Source organism: Tripterygium wilfordii, chromosome 13 (genome assembly GCF_013401445.1).
Source record: "Tripterygium wilfordii isolate XIE 37 chromosome 13, ASM1340144v1, whole genome shotgun sequence".
Classification (NCBI taxonomy): Eukaryota; Viridiplantae; Streptophyta; class Magnoliopsida; order Celastrales; family Celastraceae; genus Tripterygium; species Tripterygium wilfordii.
This window is the reverse complement of record NC_052244.1, coordinates 9,830,412-9,839,766: the sequence shown is the minus strand read 5'-3', so window position 1 is coordinate 9,839,766 and position 9,355 is coordinate 9,830,412. Positions and strand designations below refer to the sequence as shown.

The window sequence follows — 9,355 nt, the reverse complement described above, 5'->3', positions numbered from 1 at the left end:
GAATACCGAGCTTACAAATCTATTATTAAAAGATTAAAAGAAAGAACAAGCATTAATGGTATAATGGCATTGGCCATTGGGACATTAATAATGCTGAGAAAGAAACAAGAGCTGGTGCATCTAACGTTCCATTTCAGTCTCTACCCGTTGGTGGTAGTTGCCATTGAATCTGAACCCTTTACTTGTATCTATCTGTTTGTCCACACTTTAATCATAAGCTGGTTTGGAGTAGCCTGAATGTCATGATTAGAACCATTTTTCCATGCACTAATTAATTAACCCTTTCCGATGTGCTCAATAACCACCTTAATTATTCCTCTCCAGCCAAAATGATCACATAACTGCATTAAAGACAATCTACCATAAACTTTGTTGACGTTTACCAACAGCCCCAGGGTGTTCCATTGAGTCATGTAATTGTTAGTGGTCAAATTGATAATACCTCTAGCTGAAATACCTGTGCTAGAGATTTTGCACAAGAGAACCTGTAATCTCAGTTCAGCACAGATCCAAAACAGAGTAAAAACTAGGGTTTCAATATTTTCTTTGTTCAGCCGGTTGTGCACACCGACACCAGTCCTGGGAAGGTCAGTTATATCCTGGGATTTCCTAATGTGCCACTACCCAGTATAAAAGTACTGATCAATCCCTCTAGCATAAGAACTAGAGAACGACATCGGTTTTACTCTAAAGGGGGAAAGAAGTGGGGGATGCATTTATCACACGGTCATTTTCATTTCTATTTCTGTCTATTTTCGTTATGCTACATTTATACATGCGTATCCAATACACACGAACATAACAAAATATCCAACATACGTAAAATACTAAATTGACCTTCTAAATACAAGACATAATAATAAAAAAATAAATCTTGTCTATTTCTTTGCAGAGGACCTGTTCACAACACATTGTACACAACAAGAAATAAATCTTGTGGATTCACCAATACTCGCATCATTGCTATCATAATCACCATACCCGACATATTGAAGAGCCTGCGGGCGACCTGGGATCCGATCCACAGAAAGAGCTACCAAATGTTCGAGAATTTAACCTTTCATCCAGTTGATCACGACGCTCATCCTCTATTGGTGGTGGGTTCGAGGGTAGGGTTTTATGGTGCAACAACATAACGACTCTCTCCGTTAATGCCTCCATCTTCTCTAACCACCTACTGATCCGATGGTTGATTTGTAGTGTCATCCCTCTCTTACACTTCCTCAAAAGAAACAACTCGGTTCTAGGGTTATCTTATTGGCGGCATGATTTTTGTGTGATACCAACTAATGCAGCGCATAGTGGATATCAGCGAACACAAAATTCAATGGCCTTCTATAAACTATTAGAAATATTGGGTCGGGTTCGGTTAATATGGGCTTGAGATAAAACAATTAATATTGACCCAATACATTTGTGGGGATAAGATGTAAGATCCTATCCAAATTGAGGATATGGATAAAACGTTGTGTTTAAGTCTTATTGAATGATGAAGAGGAAGTAGTCTAATTAATGTGGAGAATGGAGGGGATTGCAGAGGGTTAGAGATACACTTTAATACATAAATTCCTTGGTTTTCTCTCCATCTTTTCCTACTCCGTTCTTGTGAGATTGAGAGTTTGTTTCTATTGCAGTTATAAGATTTTTGTGTTGTGAATCTATTAGATCCAGTCTAGTACTGAATTTGAGACTTGGGTGTTCTTATTTGCAAGAATATCAATTGCATCGGAGGATCTCTTGTCGTTCTAATTTCCCGATATTGGTATCAGAGCGTACGGTTGAGCCTAACTAGATTTTTCTTTAGCACTTATACCTTATTTAAATTCGACATTTGATGCGTAATAGAGAAGGCATGCTAGGATTAATTTTCTGAATTTTTTATGAAAATTCTTACTTAATGTGCATGATTTTTTAAAAATTATGTTATAAAAATTGTTGGCGTGAGTTATAGTCATTGACTTGATTGTATTTAGGCAAGTAATCAAGCCATATTGTAATTAGCAATTAGTATCCCTATAATTGCTGTAATTAGTTTTCTAATTAGGAAATGTTGTAATTAGGTATCTTTGACCTTCTCCTGTAAACGATATATATAACCTCATATTGAGGTAGATGAAATACACAGAATATTACACCCACTGTTTGTCATGGTATCGGAGCAAAAACGATTCTAAATCCTAATTTATTCTCCTATCTTCTTCCTTGTGACTACCTTGGCAATATTCCGCTGCCTACTGCCTTGTACTTTCTCTATTCCCTGCTTGACTGCCGTGCCTTCTTTCTACAATTCCTAAATAAAAAAAAAATCCTCATGGCTACTGATAGGTCTGATAACTTTATGATTGCTCCTGAGAAGCTGACTGGAAGAGCTAACTATGATTCTTGGGCTCGTGCTGCTCGCATGTCCATTGCTAGCAAAAAAAAACTTGGCTTTATCACTGGCACAAAAAAGGCTCCTGCCTCAACTGATGCTGCTGCCTGTGAGACATGGGAAGAAGAAAATTGTACTGTCCAAACATGGCTCCTTAATGCTATGGAAAAACATGTCAGGGCTCTCTTTGATCGCCTACCTACTGCTGCTGCTATTTGGAGCGCTTTGGAGAAGACTTATTCTGTAAGTAATAACTCTTCCAAGATTTATGAACTAACCCGAAAATCTGTCAATATTAAACAAGATGGTAGATCTTTGGAAGCCTACTATGAAGAGTTGCAGACAATATGGCAGGAACTTGATGCCATTAATCCTCCTCAGATTAAGAATGAAACTGATCTTTGTACTCATCTTGCTACTGTCACCAATTTTCGTGTCTATATTTTTTTGGCCGGATTGGATTCTTACCTTGATTCAGCCCGTGCCCATGTACTTCGGTCTGACCCCCTTCCTGATGTCTTGTCCACTTATGCTATGGTCTGTGATGAAGATCTTCGTCAAGCTACTATGTCGAGAGAAGAATTGCCTAGTGGGGGTGCTATGGTTGCACGTAAGGGGGGTTCAGGGTCATATCGATCTCCATCCACACGGTCCCAAAATTTTTCCAAGCCTAATACTACTCCTAAGGCTTCTATGACCAAAGAAGTTTTGAAACCAAGTGTACCTATTAAAGGTGGAGATCGTGAGTGTTCCTATTGTGGCAAAAATCATACTGTTGACAAGTGCTGGAAACTCCATGGAAGACCCGAATGGGCAGATGAACTAATTGCGAAAAAGGGAGGAGCTCGAGTGTCTCTTGTCACTACTACTACTCCTGCTAATGAAGAGGAGGTCGTGCCAGGTAAATTTAGTTATGCTTTACGTACTTTTGCCTCTGCTTGTGATAATGCATGGATAGTTGATACTGGAGCAACAGACCATATGACTAATGATCCTCATAAATTTACCACCTTTACCAGCAATCCATCCAAAATTTTTGTCACCACTGCTAATGGCCAAACAGCTTCGGTTACTAGCATTGGAACTATTCAGCTTACCCCAACTATTAGTCTACCCAATGTCCTTCTTGTTCCCTCATTAGAACATGATTTACTATCTGTTTCGAAACTTATGACTACCTATTCTTGCCATTTTTTTCCAAAATATTGTGTTTTTCAGGACCTTCAAACTCAGGTGGAGATGGGGCGTGGTTTTAAGAGAGGGGATTTGTGGTACTTCAGCAGCTCAAATTCAGAAATTGTGGCAAATCAGGCTAGTAAACTTGTGCTGGAGAATGAGAAGTTGATTTGGTTATGGCACCAACGATTGGGACATCCGTCGTTTCGTTATTTGGAACATCTTTTTCCTACTTTATTTAAGTCTACTGGTCATATTTTTAAGCATTGTGAAACTTGTGTGTTGGCTAAAAGCCATCGTACTGTTTTTCCCTTGAGTGATTCTAAAGCAATAAGACCATTTACATTGATTCACTCTGATGTCTGGGGTCCTTCCCAACACCCTACTTCCGGGGGTATGCGGTGGCTTATTACTTTCATTGATGATTGCTCTCGTATTACATGGGTGTATTTGCTTAAAAACAAGAGTGATGTTGCTGGTATTGTTAAACAATTTTTTGCTATGGTTCAGACTCAGTTTAACACTACTATTCAGGTCCTACGCTCGGACAATGGACGTGAATATGTGAATGATAGTTTGCGTGCATTCTTTCAGTCACATGGTGTTATTCATCAGACTACTTGTCCCTATACGCCACAGCAAAATGGTGTTGCCGAGCGACGGAATCGCCAACTTCTGGAAGTTACTCGTGCCCTTTTATTTGAAAAAAAATGTTCCTAAGTCTATGTGGGGTGATGCATTAATGACTGCTATGTATGTGATCAATCGGGTTCCTTCAAGTGTCCTTCAATATCAGACACCTCTTCAAGTCCTTACTGCCAATATGCCAACTATGCCACCTGTCCCTAATCTCCCTCCCAAGGTTTTTGGTTGTGTTGCATTTGTCCATGTGTACTCTCATCACCGGAGTAAACTCGATCCTTGTGCTGTTAAGTGTGTGTTTGTAGGGTATGCCTCTTATCAGAAAGGGTATCGTTGCTATCATCCACCTACTAAGAAGATGTATGTTACTATGGATGTTACCTTTCATGAGGACCTCTCCTATTTTCATCCTCCTACGTCTTCTCTTCAGGGGGAGAATGGTATAGAAGAGAATACATGTTCGGATTGGCTTACTGTTATGGGATCTGAAAATCCACAGCCACCTACCAAGTATGTACCTGCAAACTCCCCTCTCTCTCCACAGCACCATCACTCACCTGAGGCTCCAAATGAGGTATTTACTGAAACTCATGATGTTTTGTCTAATCTTTCTCCTTCCAATAACATGTCTACACTTGAGCCACATAATCCGGATTTACCCGACCATATAATGAACCCAGTATTACCCGAACATGCATCACATAATCCTGACGTACCAGACCATATGAACTACCATACACCCGACCCAGAGCTACCTGAACATGAACCTGAGCATAATCTTGAGCTACCCGAACATGCACCCGAACATGCCCTTGAAATGCCTCAATATCAATTACCTGCTCGTGCCAATCGTGGTATACCCAAACCACAATATTCCGCAGATCTAAATGACAAAGGCAAGTATCCCATTAGCAACCATGTGTCAACCCATAGAGTACCCAAGTCATATGAGTCATTTCTCTATCAAGTATCTGCTGTATTTATCCCAAGACAGGTGCAAGAGGCATTAGCAGACATTAAATGGACTGAAGCAATGGCAGAAGAGATGAGAGCATTACAAAAGAATGAAACATGGGATATAGTTCAGCTACCTCAAGGAAAGAGGACAGTTGGATGTCGATGGGTCTTCACTGTTAAACATAAAGCAGATGGATCAGTAGAAAGATACAAAGCTAGACTGGTTGCCAAAGGTTACACCCAAAGGCATGGAGTGGATTACAATGAGACTTTTGCTCCTGTAGCAAAAATCAATACGGTACGTATATTATTATCTGTGGCTGCTATTCTTGACTGGCCCTTGTTGCAATATGATGTAAAAAATGCGTTCTTACACGGAAAGTTGGAGGAGGATGTATACATGGATCTTCCACCAGGTGTTTCAGAGAAAGCAGGAATGGTGTGCAAATTAAAAAAGGCATTATATGGATTAAAGCAGTCTCCTCGAGCTTGGTTTGGAAGATTTGCGTCTTCAATGAAGAAGTTTGGGTACAAGCAAAGTAATTCAGACCATACGTTGTTTTTGAAGAACAAGAACAATAAGGTAACTGCATTAATCATTTATGTGGATGATATGATATTGACAGGCAATGATGATATTGAGATTGAAAATTTGAAAAATTATCTTTCAAGTGAATTTGAGATGAAAGAGCTTGGAGAGTTGAAGTATTTCCTTGGCATAGAGGTTGTAAGATCAAGTCAAGGAATATTCCTGTCACAAAGGAAATATGTATTAGATTTGCTAGCTGAGACAGGGATGCTTGATTGTAAGCCTATTGATACACCGATTGAACAAAATCACAATCTACATGAGAATCCTGGTGACGTTCCTACCAACAAGGACAGGTATCAGCGTCTTGTAGGTAGGCTAATCTATTTATCTCATACTCGCCCTGATATTGCATATGCTGTGAGTGTGGTGAGTCAATTCATGCATGCACCTAGTGAAAGACATATGGATGCTGCCAATAGAATTTTACGATATTTGAAGAGTGCTCCTGGAAAAGGCATTATGTTCAATAAAGGGAAACACTTAGATGTTGAGGGGTATACAGATGCTGATTGGGCAGGTGATAAGACTAATAGGCGATCTACCTCTGGCTACTTTACCTTTGTTGGTGGTAACCTTGTTACTTGGAGAAGTAAGAAGCAGAAAGTGGTATCCCGATCTAGTGCTGAAGCAGAGTATAGGGCGATGTCCCATGGGATATGTGAACTACTTTGGGTTAAGGGTGTCATGAAGGATCTCGGCTATAAGCCGAAAGGTGCTATGTTGTTATACTGTGATAATAAATCTGCTATTGCTATAGCTCATAATCCGGTACAACATGATCGTACAAAGCATGTTGAAGTGGATAGGAACTTTATCAAGGAAAAATTGGAAGCTCAGATTATAGATATTCCTTTTGTGAAGTCTGAAGATCAGTTAGCGGATATCTTAACAAAAGCAGTCTCTAGTGTGGTTTTTTCCAACTCACTTGACAAGTTGGGTATGCTCGATCTCTATGCACCAACTTGAGGGGGAGTGTTGGCGTGAGTTATAGTCATTGACTTGATTGTATTTAGGCAAGTAATCAAGCCATATTGTAATTAGCAATTAGTATCCCTATAATTGCTGTAATTAGTTTTCTAATTAGGAAATGTTGTAATTAGGTATCTTTGACCTTCTCCTGTAAACGATATATGTAACCTCATATTGAGGTAGATGAAATACACAGAATATTACACCCACTGTTTGTCAAAAATAAAACGTTATTAGAATTACAATTCTGTGGATGAATCAGCTCATAGATTCTGATAGATAGAGCTATATATATATATACGCTAAGGGGACCATGGTACTGAGGGATTATTATGTGGTCCTCTCCTCTCTGGATTGAACTTAAAGAAGCAGATTTGAAGTCCAAATTTTACATATCAGTAAAAAAGAGTTTCGGGGAGCCGGCCAACTGTAATGGAAGAGTGGCACGAGTTCAGAAACTTTGTATGGATTAGAAATTATGAATGAGTATGTCTGTCTTATGTAGGGGACCTAGACCTTATCCTCTACCTCGTATTTTTGTCATCCTAGTATATAATATTTATGATCTCCATCAGGACGTCTAAGAAATCCCACATCGATCAGCTTGGTGTAAGGTAACGATATGGTTTATAAGTGTGAGCGCAACCTCAAATACTTGATACGTCTTTTGAAGGACAAAGCCATGTGAATCTTATGCCAATTTCGGCTCCTCTAACCATTTTCACGGAACAGTAACTTATAGAAGTTACTGCCAAATCATGCCTACCTCCTCCAAGGTAATTACAAATTTGATGTGTAATTCCTCATCAGCAATCAGGTATCCACAGAAATGCACAAAAATGCCAAAAATATCATCCAAGATCGAAGGACAACGACCAACCATGCAGTTCACACAGCTCAAAATGGCGGCCCACCTCCCAACCAGATTTAGCAGAATATTGGACCATCTCATCCTGGTCCATCTCACCATGCACTTGTGACCCACAATGAAAGATACCAGGCCAGCACCTTTGATATGAACTTAAGATACCTGCAGAATTGTGGGTTCCCCTCAAATTCAGGCATCAAAGGTACAGCCATTCACGAGTCGGACCCGGGTCAACGGTCTCTTTCAGATTTAAAAAATTTTAAAAATATATTTTTAAATCTATTTCTGGCATGTGCTGGCCCCACAGAAGCCCAAAATATTTTCATTTTTTCCGAAAATTTTAAAATAAATTTTTGGTTGTCCAGTATTTTTTATCCTCTGTGATGACTCTTGGACGAAAAATGCATGATTTTATGTTTAAAATTGCATGCAAAAATTTTCAAAAAATTTTAGATTGTTTGAAAGTGTTTTTAACACTTTTTTGAACTAGGGGTTGAAGTTGGTTGAGTCTTATATGTTCCCAAGATGAATTTGTTCCTTTACATGCATACTAAAATTGGATTTTAGTATATATGTCAAAATTGAAAAGTAAATTATGACTATTTTTTTGAATTGTTTTAAATTACTTGATGGTGTCGATTATTTTTATTTTTTTTGGGGCCAAGTGAGCCGAAAAGATATGTTCGATGTCTAATAATAGGCCCATTAGTGATCCAAATAATTTAATTATCCTGTTGTTGATCATGATATTATGATTTAAAGCATTTAATTATCCTATTGTTGATAATGTTTTAGTGATCCAAGGGATTTGATTATCCTATTGTTGATAGTAGTCATGATGAAGTGATCCAAAGGATTTGATTATATTGTGTTGATACTAACATGATGAAGCAATCCAAAGGATTTTATTATCCTTTGTTGATACTAATTACAATAGGGCGCATCTAGTTTTTTTTATGGAAGAGAAATTTAATTTAGTTATTTAATTCAATGTTAAGACTTTTCATTTGATATAATAAATTTTAGGTTGAATTTTATTTAAGGAAATTGGTTTTCTTATAATGTTCTCTTATTCCTTTATTTAAATTAAACTAGTATGGTTTAACTAGAATAATAAAAGTTAATTTTATGATTGCATATACATTATTTTTATGACATATGTTAGGCTATTAGGACGTTTAATTTAAAATATGAGGCAATGACACAACAAACTCTGGATGTGAATTATGATCTCTAACAAGATGACTACTACAAAAACAATATTTGCTAAGCTAAACTTAGGTGAAAAGCTGACTGACATTAATTACGATATTTTGTATCGTAAGATCCAGTACTTGCTAAGATATATTGAAAATTGTGACACAACCAATGGTTGAACCTGAGCATAGAACACTAATAAGCATAGGAGTGATGTGGCACTATTTCAAGCATTCAAGGGCAAAGATTGCATAGCTCGCATACTGATGTTGTGCAGTATGCAATATGATTTGATGCTTCGTTTTTAGAAGCACAAATCGGCTCAAGCATTGTAGGATGCAATGAAGCTACAACTTAGAGGTACTTCTACCACCCGATTGTGCCAGTTGACCCTCAACTTTAAAAGGTTTGTGAAGTGCCCACACACTACGATAGGGCAGCACATAACCATGTTGGCTAATATGATTAGCGAATTCAGGGAAGCTGGACTTGTGTTGTCGGAGGAACAACAATTGTAGTTTGTCATTCAATCCTTGTCGCCTCCGTGGGAATATATTAGGATAAACCTTATCCACAATGAAAA

At 38.2% G+C, this 9,355-nt stretch overlaps 1 protein-coding gene across 1 annotated transcript; it reads left to right on the top strand.

Moving 5' to 3' along the window:
• The first annotated feature begins 2,869 nt into the window (after positions 1-2,869).
• On the top strand, positions 2,870-3,869 carry LOC120011911. Its single transcript, XM_038863081.1, has 2 exons — positions 2,870-3,272; positions 3,590-3,869. The coding sequence occupies exons 1-2, from the start codon at positions 2,906-2,908 to the stop codon at positions 3,625-3,627; spliced, it is 405 nt and encodes a 134-aa protein (XP_038719009.1). The 5' UTR covers positions 2,870-2,905; the 3' UTR covers positions 3,628-3,869.
• The last annotated feature ends 5,486 nt before the right edge of the window (positions 3,870-9,355 follow it).

Coding starts and splice junctions, on each gene's coding strand:
- LOC120011911 (XM_038863081.1), top strand. CDS start 2,906: ATGGTCTGTGATGAAGATCTTCGTCAAGCTACTATGTCGAGAGAAGAA. Junction 3,273..3,589: donor TGAAGAGGAGGTCGTGCCAG/GTAAATTTAGTT, acceptor TGTGTTTTTCAG/GACCTTCAAACTCAGGTGGA.